Source organism: Leptonychotes weddellii, chromosome 5 (genome assembly GCF_054177405.1).
Source record: "Leptonychotes weddellii isolate Sample4059 chromosome 5, ASM5417740v2, whole genome shotgun sequence".
NCBI lineage: Eukaryota > Metazoa > Chordata > Mammalia > Carnivora > Phocidae > Leptonychotes > Leptonychotes weddellii.
The window spans coordinates 146506419-146520530 of NC_138373.1; the positions used below are offsets into that span (position 1 = coordinate 146506419).

The 14112-nt window shown below is 51.9% G+C and overlaps 1 protein-coding gene across 1 annotated transcript in view; it reads left to right on the forward strand.

Moving 5' to 3' along the window:
* Positions 1-14112, forward strand: part of ABTB3 (ankyrin repeat and BTB domain containing 3) — a 284577-nt gene that overhangs the window by 262993 nt on the left and 7472 nt on the right. The window contains exons 13-16 of the mRNA XM_081822359.1: positions 1356-1458; positions 3440-3521; positions 9592-9660; positions 11478-11591. Coding sequence (XP_081678485.1) covers positions 1356-1458; positions 3440-3521; positions 9592-9660; positions 11478-11591 — 368 coding nt within the window. The remainder of the gene's footprint in view (positions 1-1355; positions 1459-3439; positions 3522-9591; positions 9661-11477; positions 11592-14112) is intronic.

The window sequence follows — 14112 nt, forward strand, 5'->3', positions numbered from 1 at the left end:
GGGGCCAAGAGTGGAGGCAGAGACCAAAGAGGCTCCTGCATGTCCCCAGACAAGAGACCACGTGGTGGCCCTAGGGAGGGCTGCGGCATTAGGGATGGAGAGAAATGGGGGAATTGAGACACACTTAGGAGGAAGAGAAGACAGTGTTTGTGATAGACTGGGTCTGGGTAAGCCCAGGAGAGGAAGGTGTCCTGTTGCCTCTGAATCCCTGGCTTGGGCAGCGGATAGATGGTGGTGCCATTCATGGGACCAGAAGCACTGGGCAAGGCACATTTTGCAGAAAGAATCTTTTTCACCTGAGCTGAGAACGCAGTGCATCCTCAGACTGGGGAGCTTGGGTGCAGATGCCCCCAGAGAGGTCATCTTCCATTTAGAGTCTTCTAAAGACCCTCCCTGGGGCAGCGCAGCCCAGGTGGGCTCAGGGCAGACCTAAGAGAAAGCCCCACCAGAGGTTAGACCCACCTTGCCCTCGACCCTGTGTCCGGACTGACTTAGGACCTGAGCAGGGCCTTAGCCAGTCGGGGCAGGGATGTTAGTGGGTGTTCCCAAGCAGCAGAAGCCCTGAGCTGAGGACAGACTGGCACCTTCAGGAGCTCCGGGTCTCCGTGGCTAAAGTGACAGGCAAATCGGGGTTGAGGGGGGCAGGGGGGAGGCGGGGAGGATCCTAGTGTTGAACAAGGCCGGCGCTCCAATCCGAATGCCCGAGTTCAAATCCTGGCTCCTCCACCTGTCACTGGCTTGAACGTCTGTGTGCCTGCTTCCCCAGCTGCACAACGGACAGTGGTCCCTGTCTCCCGGGACCCAGCGCGTTTGCGCATGTGCGGGCCAGCTTGCACAGTGCCTGGCGCGTCCTAAGGGCTCAGTAAGTACCAGCTCTACCTTCTTTGTTATTGTTGGAGACGAGAGCAGGGAACTGGTTCGCATGCCTCTGACTCTGGGAGAGAAGCGCTTGGATTTCAAATCACCTGGAAAACCCCTTATCCATCAGGCAGGGAGGGCCCTGAGCCCAAGAAGGAGGAGCTAAGGTGGGGGGGTGGCATTCTTCAGAGGCAAGGTGGGCATACCTTTACCTTTCACATCCAAAAGTCATCTGCATCAGGCTGGGGATGGGTCTCCTCTGAGGAGATGCTACTTTTAATCACAACTAAGCTATGAAGATTTCCAATGCAAAAGTGAATTTCCGTGGTTTGAGTGCTCCTTTGATTGGTTCTGTCCCCTGTTGGCTCACTGTCTCGCCAATGAGTATCTTATCCCCATGGTTTCCCTGTTAGCTCTTCTTGGCGCTTTCCAGAAGAGGAATGCAAACTTCACCCTTCTCTCCACTAAAGCTACACTCTTTCCCCTTCCTATTCTAGATCCTCATTTCCTTAACAATAAAGAAATGTCCGATGTTACCTTTCTGGTAGAAGGAAGACCGTTTTACGCTCACAAAGTGCTGTTATTCACGGCCTCTCCCAGGTATGTACTGTAATAGTTCTCTGAAATTCAATTTTGAGGGTTACCTTCCCTAGACGGGAAGATTACTTTTTCTTTTTTTTTTTTTTAAGATTTTATTTATTTATTAGAGAGCGAGCGAGAGAGAAACAGCATGAGAGAGGAGAGGGTCAGAGGGAGAAGCAGGCTCCCCGCTGAGCCAGGAGCCCGATGTGGGACTCGATCCCAGGACCCTGGGATCATGACCTGAGCCGAAGGCAGTCGCTTAACCAACTGAGCCACCCAGGCGCCCCGGGAAGATTACTTTTTCAAAATCAAGAATTCAAGAGCAGAGGGCATTCGTGTACCCGTGCTCACACCAGCATTCTTCAGAGCAGCTAAAAAGTAGAAGCCACCCAAATGTCCATCGGTAGATGAACGGATACACAAAATGTGGCATATACATATTTTATTTAGCCTTAAAAAGGAAGGCAGTTTTGACAAATGCTACAACATGATGAGCTCTGGGGACATTATGCAAAGAAATAAGCCAGTCACGAAAAGATAGTGTATGATTCTATTTATAGGCAGTACCTAGAGTAGTCAGCTTCGTAGGGACAGAAAGTAGGATGCTGGTTGCCTGGGGCTGGGGGCAGGGGAGGGTGGGGAGTTGTTGTTTAATGCGTCCAGAGTAGGTTCTGGAGATTGGTTGCACAACAGCGTGAATACACTTAACATCTCTGTATGCTTAAAATGGTTAAGACGGTAATTTTTCTATTACGTGTTTTTTACCACAGTCGTAAAGTACAGAGCAGCCTCTGGCTTAAACAGCTGTGCCTTTGTGTGACTCAGGCAAGGGCACCCAGTCCTCTGGGCACACAGAGTATGTACCAGGCACAGAGCTTTGGAGCAGAGTGTGGATGGGATTTTAGCTCCCCCCGGCCCAGTGCCCTCCCACAGTGTCCAGCCTGAAACGTCTCAGGCCTGCTCTCCAGATATCCCAGAACTCTGGCATAAGCCACCCCAAATACACAGGTCTTGAACCTGACTTTTCCCTAACTGTGGACCCAACAAGGGCATAGCCCCCTCCCTGACAGCTCTGCAACTGCCCTTTGTCCTTTCGATCTGAGTTGAAATGAGTTGACCATTTAGAACCACATTATCCAAAGACCTGAACTGGGATCAGTGAAGGTGCGCAGAGGAGAAAGGAGAGGCCGGAGATGAGGAGGCCGCCGGGGTAAGCGGAGGGGTGAGGACACTGTGTACCCAGAAATGGAACCTACTGCCAGAATGTTTGCTGATGAACCTGTGTGGCCAGCACTCCCTGGGTTCCCCTGGCCTCCCACTGCCTACCCCCAAAGCCAAATACAAGCCCCAGATGTCTGCTCTGCCACCACGAGAAAAATATGCTGTGCCTTACATGGTTCTCCATTACGATGCATAGAAAAGCAGGAGAGATGTTGTCCCAGGGGTAATTTCTTAGTTTTGACGGCCATGGATGTGTAGGACGCTACCATCAGGGGAAGCTGGGCGGAGGGCGTATAGGAGCTCTGTATTGTCTTTACACTTCGTCTGCAAATCTATCACTATTTCAAAATTAAAAGTTTAAGAAAAGAGACACAGCTTAGCTTATTCCTAAAGGTGTATCGATGTGTTCCCAGCCAGGCACCCCTGAAGTTAAAACTTTAAAGTTAAAAATAGTGGTTCAGGGGAGCCTGGCTGGCTCACGTCGGAAGAGCATGCAACTCTGATCTCAGGGGTGGTGAGTTCGAGCCCCGCGTTGGGCGGAGAGATTACTTAAATAAAAAACTTTAAAAAAAGTAATGAAGTTGTAACTTCAGATTCAAGGATGACATCATACTGGGGTTGCGGTCGCATTAGGACATCTGTGGCTATATCATTAATGTATTTCAAAGTGGGGGGAATACAGGATTTTATGTGTCTCTCTCATCAGAGAGTGGAGTTTTTTGCAAACCATAGATGTGTTTGTGGGTCTTTTTATCTCCCTTCTTGTGTCCTTGTTCAGGTTCAAAGCGCTTCTGTCCAACAAACCAACAAATGACAGCACCTGCATAGAGATCGGTTACGTGAAGTACCCCATCTTTCAGGTGAGCCCCCCCCCGTCCCCCCGTGGCCTGGAACATCCTGCTGGTGGGCACAGGGCACGGGCCTTCCCTGCAGACATCCACCTGTGGTTTGGCTACTGTAGAGTCATCAGTCCCCTGACTCTGGGCCCCTTCTCCCACCCCTTCCAGTTTACCATCGTTTTATCCCTACAGCATTTATTGAGCACTTACTGTATATCTAGCACTCTGCTGGGACCTGGGGACACAAGGATAAATGACCTTCCTCCCCTGGGGCCCCACAGTCCAGAGGGGGTAACTCTGAGTAACTAATCTCCTACAGTATAATGTGGGGATGGGCAGGAAAGAAAGGGCGGGGAGCCAACGTGCTCTGGCAACTCAGACTAGGGAAATCAGAGAAGGCCTCCTGATGAGGCATTAGCTGGAATAGTGAAGGCTGTAGAGAAGTTGGGGAACCATAGGAAGGCTTAGCGCTTAAAAAAGGGGGTTAGGAGATGCTTGGCAGAGAACAGCAGGGATGAGGTCCCAGAGCTGTGGTTGAGCCTAGTGTGATCAGAAGCCAAAGACGTGCTGTCCTCCCACCTGCCAGGGTTAATGAGCCGACGATGTGGGGGACCCCGGGGCTGGAATCTGTGGGATTCTGAGCAGGATCCTGTTCCTGCAGTTCAGCTCAGGAAGCACAGCCCTGGGAAGAGCACACAAGTGGCTGAAGCTCAGGCAGGTCCGTGGGGGACTCATGCTCCAAGAGGGGTGTTGAGACTGCTCAGAGATCATGGGGGATGGGGGACGAGGCTGGCTGTGACCAGCGTAGCAGGGCAAGGCTCCTGATCTGGACTTGGGAGGACAGAGCTGCAGTCCAGGACTGAAGAGCGGCATTTTCCTGTTTAAAATCAGTGTCTATCACGGGGCCTTGGGCAATTCACCAGCCCTTCCAAGGCTCCTTTCCTCATCTGGTGGATGGGAGAGAGGGGGTACTGCAGGGGGTGGAACAGCATAAACAAAGGCACAGTAGTGGGAAGTCATGGGGTGTGTTTGAGGGAAAGTGATTATCAGTCTATTCGGACAGGTCCTAAGGTATATTGGAGATTGAAAAGACTCCCTGGGACCACGTAGTATGAGCCAAGTCAGGAGAAGGTAGGCCAGATGGTGGTTCTTTCCTCCGCCCTTGACCCTGGTCCCCCAGATCCTGCTGTCCAGAGAGCTGCCAGAAGCCACCATACCCTCACACCAGGCCCTAAAGCCTGTTGAGGTGCCTGCATCTCCACCATTAGAGATGCATTTCTTTGGTTATGCTGAAACTTCAAAAGAAAGAATCCTTCCCAAGTAACTATGGGCAAGGCACTCTTCTCTGAGCCTCATTTTCTCCATTTTTAACAAGTTAATCATTATCACCTCTAGGTCATGGGTTCTTGCAGAGATTAGCAAGTAGGACAACGCGAGGAAGCATTCAACTTGGCAACTTTTAAGTGGGTTTTTGTTTTTCTGAGCCGTAACTGGTAAACCACCTCCTTACTCAGCACAAGGCCCTATAGAATAGGTTACTTGGGACTGACCGTGGGGGAAAGGGCGAAAGAGGTTTCCAAGGACAAGGCCAGTCTGGGTGAGACATCCCACGGCGGGGGGGGGAGGCACACAGCGAGGAGGCTGGAGCCCCAGCGTGGGACTAGGGCATTGGCACACCCCTGCACCCAGCCTCTCACCCCAGCCCCTCACCACATTTCTTGCTGACAGCCAAGTAGCCACAGCCCTTTCTGGAACGGTGGTGGCTGTGGAGTTTGAAGTTTTCCAGAAGAACTGCTGCTTTGCTTTAGGATTCGCAGTGGGAGGACAGTGAAGAAACCTCTGTGGGGCTCCAACTATGAATGAGACACTGACCTCTGCTCACCCGTGGTTATCTGGATTTTTTTTTTAAAGATTTTATTTATTTATTTGACAGAGAGAGACACAGCGAGAGAGGGAACACAAGCAGGGGGAGTAGGAGAGGGAAAAGCAGGCTCCCCGCCGAGCAGGGAGCCCGATGCGGGGCTCGATCCCAGGACCCTGGGATCATGACCTGAGCCGAAGGCAAACGCTTAACGACTGAGCCACCCAGGCACCCCTATCTGGATTTTTCTTGCCAGTTTTAGAAATGAAGAAACTGAGGCTCAGAAAACTTAAATCCTTTGCCCCAGTCTTAGTGCTACTTAGGGACAGAGCCAGGATTGGAACCCAGTCCATCTGGTGTCAAAGCCTGGACACTTGGTTCTGGAATCCCCTTCCTAAAGGGGAACAGTGGTAAGATCAGCTCCCATTTCTTGAACGCTGGCTGTATGTCAGGCTCAAAGCCAGTGCTTCTCAAACCCCTGCTGGACACTGGAGTCACATGGGGGGCTTTAAAAATTTCCCGTGCCCAGGCCATCCATCAGAACCTGGGCTGTTGACGTTTCTGCCTTCCTCCCCTTGTCCCAGAGTGCAGCCAAGGTGGAGAAACCATTCTCCACACTACGGTGGCTCTCCATCTTGAGCAGGTACCGGAATCTCCAGGGCAGAGGAGGAAGGGGTTGGCTTGATAAGACACCAAAGTTGAAATGCAGAGTCCTGGGCCCCGCCCCCAGAGTTCCAGATTCTGTGGGCCTGGACTGGGGCCCCAAGAATTTATATTTCTTACAAGAACCCAGGTGATGCTGCCGGTCCAGGGACCCCGATCTAAGAACCACTGCTATATGTCACCTTATTCCATCCTTCCAGCTGCCCCAGGACACAGACCCAGAGAGTGGAAGGAAGTGGCCCAAGCTCAGGCTGCTCATCACAGCCACACTGAGGTTTGGAGCCAGGCCTGGCTGACTCCCAGACCTGATCTCCTAACTGCCTCCCTACTGTGGGGACTTGGGCCCTCCCCAAACCTCACCCAGCCCTGAGGAAAGAATCGTAGGCCCATTAGAGTCTGAGCATGAACTAAGTGCTGGAAAATGCACACCTCCCCACCTCTCCTGAGTGCCCGTGAAGGGGGCACTTGAGCCATAAAGCCTGGAGCTAATTGGGGAGGTTCCTGTAATAAGAACCTTGTAGTAGGCATTCAATCCGTGTTTGCCATGCAGATCCATTGAATGAGAGCCCTATGTGGGAAAGCTCGGCCCCAGAGGACTCCGAGGCCTGTAATTGCTTTTGACTGGGAAAGGTTTCCTGACCACGTTAGCCTCAAGTTACTGTAACGAGGAGGGACGATTTAGCAGACCCCGGGGAATTCTCTGTGTGCTTGCCCCTTCCCCATAAAAGAAGAAAAGCCTCATTTGTGGCTTGAAATAGGCTGAGGAGGGCTGAATCCAACCCAGAAGGAGGCTCCCAGGGGCCCGTTCACTTCACTTCCATGCCGACAGAAGAATTTTAGTAAATGAGACTGCCTTGCGTTTCCTCCCCGCAAGACTGTTTAGCGTCACACGCAGGCGAGCGCTGGATGCAGCCGAGGCCGCACCTGGGGCCTCCGGGAGGCCGTGGATGCCGATGAACTGAGGGCTTCATGCAGGTATCAGCTGCCAAGAGAAACATCTACATAAACAGGCCCTTTGGCCTCATAAGGCTTCGTTTGCCCCCTTGCAGAAAAGGCCTGTGTTGGCAGAGTCCGAAGGCAGAAAGGGCCAGCCCGATTTGAATCCCATTAGCCCCAGGATCTCCATCCGCTAAGGAAGAGGCGTTTTCAGTCCACAGCCTGACCCTGAATAAATGAGATGACACAATGGAGCAGTGCTTTGTAAACGGAGGGGCCCTGTGTTCGGGGCAGTTGCTGTTGCGGGTCTTACTGTTGTTGTTATTGGTTTGGCCATTGTAAAAGAGAGGCGCCAGGGGAATCCGTTGACGTTTGTAAGAACGGGATCCCACCATTCGCTGACGTGGTATTTTAGATGCCCATGAGCCATCAGCATGGGGGGGGGGGACCCGAGGCCGTGTGATCCTTTCACAAAGTCTCGGCCACTACTGTGAACACACCGCCATCTCGGCGACAGGCGGGTCGTTGCGGCAGCCCACAGTCAGCACACAGAGGCTCAAACACAAAAGGAAAGGAGAGGGCTCGTGTTTCTGTTTAAAGTGCGCTTGCTGAGCGCAGGCACTGTGCCAGGCGCGGGAACGCAGAGCTGGGCGGCCCCCGCCGGTGCCCTCGAGCTCTAGTGGGAAGTCACACTGCAGTCGTGGATGAGGTGCTGCCCAGCCTCGGGTTGCAGCTAGCAGATCTGAGAAGACTTCAGCAATGTGACCACTGAGCTAGATCCCAAAAGAGGGGGCCGAGTTCAACAGATGGAGAATCCGGGCAGAGGGAGCAGCTTGGGCAAAAGCGTGGGACCGAAAGTGGTGGTAGGTTCGGTTAAAGGCAAGTGGTTGGGAGTGGTCAGACTATAAAAGGTAGATGCCGTCGCGATTAGGAGGAGAGAGAAGGGCAGAGCGGCAGACGAGATCGGAAAAAGTACATTGATCCATAGCCGCTGGATTCCGAACAGCAAAAAAATTGGGAACAGTCCAAATGTCCCCAGGCTGATGAAAGGATACACAAAATGTGGTACGTTGTTCAGCAATAAAAAAGAATGAAGGAGAGATCTGTGACAACGAAGGTGAACCTTGAAAATGGGACGCAGCCAGACCAAAGAGCACCTGTTGTAGGATTCCCCTCATATGAAATGTCTGGAGCGGGCACATCCACCGTGGGTGTCAGGACTGGCCCAGGAGGAAATGGGAACAGTGGGTAATGGGCACAGGGTTTCTCCTAGAGGTGTTGGAAATGTTCTAAAATTAGACAGTGGGACGGTCGCACAACATCGTGAATCCACTAAAACCACTGACCTGGGCACTTTAAACAGAAGCAGTTTGCACTATGTGAAATATAGCTCAGTAAAGCTGTAAACACTGTATTTTTTTAAGAAAACTATTACTTGTAAACACCCATGCAAAAGGTAGATTGAAATCAGTCACAAAGGACCTCGAATGACCTGAGTGAAAACACAGCAGAGGCACTACTGGAGAAAGATGTTTCCACCTCAGAAAAATCAAAGAGCCAACATTTACTGAGTTCTTGCCACGTTCCAGGCCCTTGCTAGCCCTGCTCCATGTCATGTAATCCTCATCACATGAGGTATGTAATGTTAGCCCCACTTTACAGATGATGAAACTGAGGCACAGAGAGCCTAACCTAATTCAGGTCACCCAGTGTTTAAGTGGCAGAACCTGACTGGAAACTGAGGCAGCCCGAGTGCAGGGTCCTTGCCCTTCACCACTGCCCTCTGGTGGCCACAGACCCACTGGAGCCTGCAGGGACCATAGCGCACAGCCCAGCCCCAGGGCCTCATTTTACAAGTGCCCAGAGATGGGATGTAGCCAGTCTACAGATGTTTCCAGCACAGCTGCCGTGGGGTGAGACAGGGAGTCCGTGTGTCATAAGGCAGGCAGAGGACGATGGTGGAGAAGACCATGCCCACTTGGAAAGCCTACGCACCACCTAAAAAATTAACAGCTTCATGGGAAGTGGTGGCGGCCAGTTCTGCACATCCGGGGACCTCGTTCTAAAGGGACGCCAGTTGGCAAAGCTCTGGGACTTGGCACACCATTCAGGCCTCCTGAATCACATGAACAGAGCACAGCCTGGCTCGGACTGCTCACACCATCAACGAGACATTGAAACCCCCGACCCCTGACAGCTTCATCCCGGATCAGGTAGTCCCGTGGTAGCCCAGAGTCTCTCTCTGGATTTAAGTAAGAATGGTCTAATCAAACCGGGCCATGCTCCCAGAGGGGAACAGCCGCTGGTGCAGGCTCTTTAAGCCAAGTGTTTTGGGGGCAGCCGGATGGGGTGGGAGGTGGGAGGGGAGAGCGCCGATTGCCATCTCTAGATGGAGAGCAGAGCTGGGGGTGCACCTGGAACCCAGCAGAACCACAGGGAGACAAATGGCAGCACGCAATAAGGAAAACTATCCAACTAGGAAATGTGTCCTAAGTGGAACTTCTCCCATAAGGCAGCGATCCAGCAAGAGCAGATGTTCTAGAGGGACGCACAGACTGCCCGGCTGTAAGAGGATTGTGTCTGTGTGCTGACCCCGGACTGACGCTCTGCTCTCTGTGTCCTTTCTTCCAGCTGGTCATGCAGTATCTCTACCATGGTGGCCCAGAGTCACTGCTCATTAAAAACAACGAGATAATGGAGGTAAGGCATCTGTTGTGCTGTTGGGTGGGTGGCATCTCTGTAAACTCAGGGCACCGACATGTGTTGGCAGTGTCTGGGGGGGACCTGTGTTGGGTTTTCACTTGGGTGCACACTTTGGGGTCCTGCCTGCCTCCTTGGGCCTCCCGAGGGCTTCTCAGCAGAGCCCCTACCTGGAAAACCAGGGTGCTTGGTGCACTTGCAATAGCAACTCTGCAAAATCCAACATTAATTGGCTTTAGGGCGGGGTACGGGAAGTTTACTGGGGAGGCTGAGGCCAGCTCTACTCTAGGCACAGCTGGGGCGCAAACATCAGGAGCTATCCTCCGTGACTTCTAGCATCGGAAAACATTCCTTAAATCACAATGTGTCCATTGATGCGGATGCCGGGAGCTGATTATAAGGGCTCAGGATGACTCTCCCTTCTTCCCAAGTCTCCTTGGCTCCCCCCTACCTGCTGCCTACCTCTCCGTCAAGCCTGTCCTCCCCTTCTGAGTTCAGGGGCCTTGCGTCTGCTCCCTTCTGCCCAAGGCCAAGAGTCCCTGCCCCTTCCTCAAAGTGGAGCCCTTGTGGGTTTTCCTACCAGAAGCCAAAATCACTCTGGGAATCCCGAGCAAAGGAGCCAGGATCCCATTCAGGTGTCCAAAGTCCAGGGTGCCTGGCTGATTAGAGATGTCAGAGCGCTATCAGTCCTTCAAAAGGTAACCACACACTGTGGTGAAAACACAGACTCTGGGCCAATCGGGGTTTCGATCCAGGCTCTTCCCCTTCTGAGCTGTGCGATCTTGGGCATTATTTAAACTCTCTGAGCCTCAGTTTCCTCACCTGGAAATGGGAATAACAAGATCTACCTCATTGGGTTTTTAGGATTGTAAGATTATATAACAAGGTGCCTAGAACGATGCCTAGCACCTGGGGATATTCCGTAAGGGCTGTGTGTTCACTGGGTGGCCCATTTATCCTTCCCTTCGGACTCCGCAAACCCTTCCATGGCCATCGCCCCCCCCACCACCACCCCACAGTTCCTCTCTCGTTTCTCTGGACCGCGCCTCTGATGCTTCTCCACCTGCAGACCAAGCTACCATCTGAGGACGTGGGCTCTTTTGTCACATTTGTTTTTATTTTAAAATTGAAATAACGAATGCACATGTAAATCACATAAATAATGCAGAAGAGCTTGTCACCAAAAAGCAGCTCCCCCTGCCCCCACCCCCGCCCCCATCCTTTCCTCACAAAGTCAGTCCCTTTGACCTCTCAGGGGCCGCCACGGCAGTATGCAAAGGGACAGAGACCCCTGCCCTCTCGGGCTCTCTGAGGGCGACAGGCATGACATCATGTCTGCTGGGAGAAGGGCTCAGAGGACGACTGAGGCCGGGTAAGGAAGCCAGACAGTGACGGAGGGAGGTGACCCGAGGTGGCATGGTCCGGGAGGCTTCTCCGAGGTAACCTTCGTGTGGACACCTGGTTGAACAGAAGGAGTGAGCCGCATCCATGTCCATCTTGCTAACTAAGGGCGTTCACCCTAATTTCCTTATTTCTGGACACGGCAACTGTAAGCATTTTTGCTTGACCTCCTGCTAGAATAGCCGTGAATCTGGTTCCCTTCAGCCCCCTCCCCTCGGCCATCTTCCTCCGCAACAGAGTTCTATCCCTGTGTCTCATTTTCTAGGGTTTCCTTTGTGCTTTAAAGTGACAGACCCACACCTGTGCTCCCAGCCCTTCTCCTTGGGACATCTCTGTGGAAAAATGAGGATTTTCCCCACTGTCCTCCCTTTATTTCCACCTCCCAACCTCTAACAGGCTCTTCTTATGATTTTTAGCTTCTGTCTGCCGCTAAATTTTTCCAGCTGGAGGCTTTGCAGCGACACTGTGAGATTATCTGCGCAAAGAGCATTAACACTGACAACTGTGTGGATATTTACAATCACGCCAAGGTAATCAATCCTGCCCGGGCTGCCCGGAGCATGCGCCGTGGACCGAAGTGGCTCGGGGCAGGGAGCTGATGCTGGCCTGCCCACTCCAGGCTGAGCTGCCTGCATTCCTCCCCCCTCGGCCTCCCGCTCTAGAAAAGATACCTTGCCCTTCATCTCGCCCCTCCAGAATACAGTGAGAGCAGGAAGTTTCAAAAGCAGAGTTGTTTCTGAAACAGTGCTTCTCGAACACAAATGTGCACTTGGGTCACATTGCAGACCCTGACTCAGCAGACCCCCAGGTGGGCCCTGGTCTGCGTTTCTAACAAGCTCCCAGGTGAAGCCTCTGCTGCTGGTCTAAGCCACACCTTGAGTAGCAAGGTTCTGGAATAGTGGCTCTCCAGGTGTGTTCTCCAATCCAGAAACATCAGCCTCGTCGGGGAACTTGTTAGAAATGTATATTCTAGAGCCCCATCCCAGACCCCCTGAACCAGAAACTCTGGGGGAGAGGCCCACCATCTATGGCTTTGCAAGCCCTCCAGGTGACTCTGGTGCATGCTCAAGGGTGAGCACCACACTGTTCTAGAATTGACTACACAGGAGAATCACCTGGGCACTCACTTAAAATCCCTATGCCTGGGGCCTATCAAAGACCAATTAAATCTGCCTCTGGGGGGTGGAACCTGGTAAAAGGTATTTTCCAGAGCTTCCCAGGTGATTTCAGATATGGCCAAGGTTGAGAACAGCCCCGGAGACCCCCAAGGGGTCCTCCTGGTTAGGTGGACCCAACACCTAATCAGAATCACCTGGGGAGAGTCTGAAATTTTTAGCCCTCTACCCCCCAGTGGTCTCTGCAGTGGGGCTCAGGAATCTGTATATATTTTTTTAAAGATTTATTTATTTTAGAGTAAGAGAGCACGTGAGTGGGGGGGAGGGGGAGAGGTAGAGAGAATCTGAAGCAGACTCCAAGCTGAACGCAGAGCCCGATGTGGAGCTCGATCTCACAACCAGGAGATCATGACCTGAGCTGAAATCAAGAGTTGGGCACTTAACAGACTGAGCCAGCCAGGTGCCCCAGGAATCTATATAACAAGCTCCTGGGGTCCCTGTTGTGACTTCTGCCCTAAGGCCAGTCTTGACTCCAGTGTTGGGGGGCTACTGACCTCATCCAATTCATGTCACCTGTGGGGATACTGGGACCAAGAGAATTCAAATACTTTGTCCAGATGCCATTTCATTTGGTCCCATGTGCTCAGGACAGGCACATTAGCATTTGCTAGAAGAAACGAAATGAGTTGCAAGCAGGAATTAAAACAAAAAGTCTTGTTCCATGTGACTGGAGCTCAGGACACATCTCCCACATCCGCAGCGCTGTAGAGTGACAACTGACATGAATTACGCTCTCACTTTTTGGGAAAACTCAGGCTACCTTTGAGATGTTTTCTCTCTTACGCCAACACTCAACAGGCCCTTTTAGCGTGCATTCGCCTGTGCTAAGAGCCTTGACACACCTTCCCTTTTAACCCTCCCTGCAGCCCTTTTAGGTAAACACTATCATTAGTCCCATGTCATAATAAGGAAACTGAGGGGTGCCTGGGTGGCTCAGTTGGTTAAGCGACTGCCTTCGGCTCAGGTCATGATCCTGGAGTCCCTGGATCGAGTCCCGCATCGGGCTCCCTGCTCGGCGGGGAGTCTGCTTCTCCCTCTGACCCTCCCCCCTCTCATGTGCTCGCTCTTTCTCATTCTCTCTCTCTCAAATAAATAAATAAAATCTTTAAAAAAAAAAAAAAATAGGGGCACCTGGGTGGCTCAGTCAGTTAAGCAACTGCCTTCAGCTCAGGTCATGATCCTGGAGTCCCGGGATCGAGTCCCACATCGGGCTCCCTGCTCGGCGGGGAGCCTGCTTCTCCCTCTGCCTGCTGCCCCCCCTGCTTGTGCTCTCTCTTTCTCTGTCAAGCAAATAAATAAAATCTTTAAAAAAAATAATAATAATAAGGAAACTGAGGCACAGAGAGGTGAAGTAACTTGCTTAAGGTCACACAGCTATGGAGATTTTTCTTATTGTAGTAAATGCACATAACATGAAATTTAGCATTTTAACCATTTATTAAGTGTACATTTGACGGGCATTAAGCACATTCACACTGCTGTACAACCATCACCACCATCCGTCTCCAGAGCTTTTCATCTTCCCAAACTGAAACTTTGTACCTACAAAACACTAAGTCCCCATTTCCCTCTCCCCTCAGCCCCTGAAACCACCACTTAACCTGTCTCTGTGGATTTGACTCCCCTAGGGACCTTATGTAAGTGAGATCATGGAGTATTGGCCCTTTGTGACTGGCTTATTTCCATTAGCACAGTGCTCTCAAGGTTCATCCATGCTGTAGCATGTGTCAGAATTTCATTTCTTTTTATTTTTTTTAAGATTTTATTTATTTATTTGAGAGAGAGCACAAGCAGGGGGAATGGCAGGCAGAGGGAGAGGCAGGCTTCCCGCTGAGCAGGGAGCCTGATGTGGGACTCGATCCCAGGTCCCTGGGAT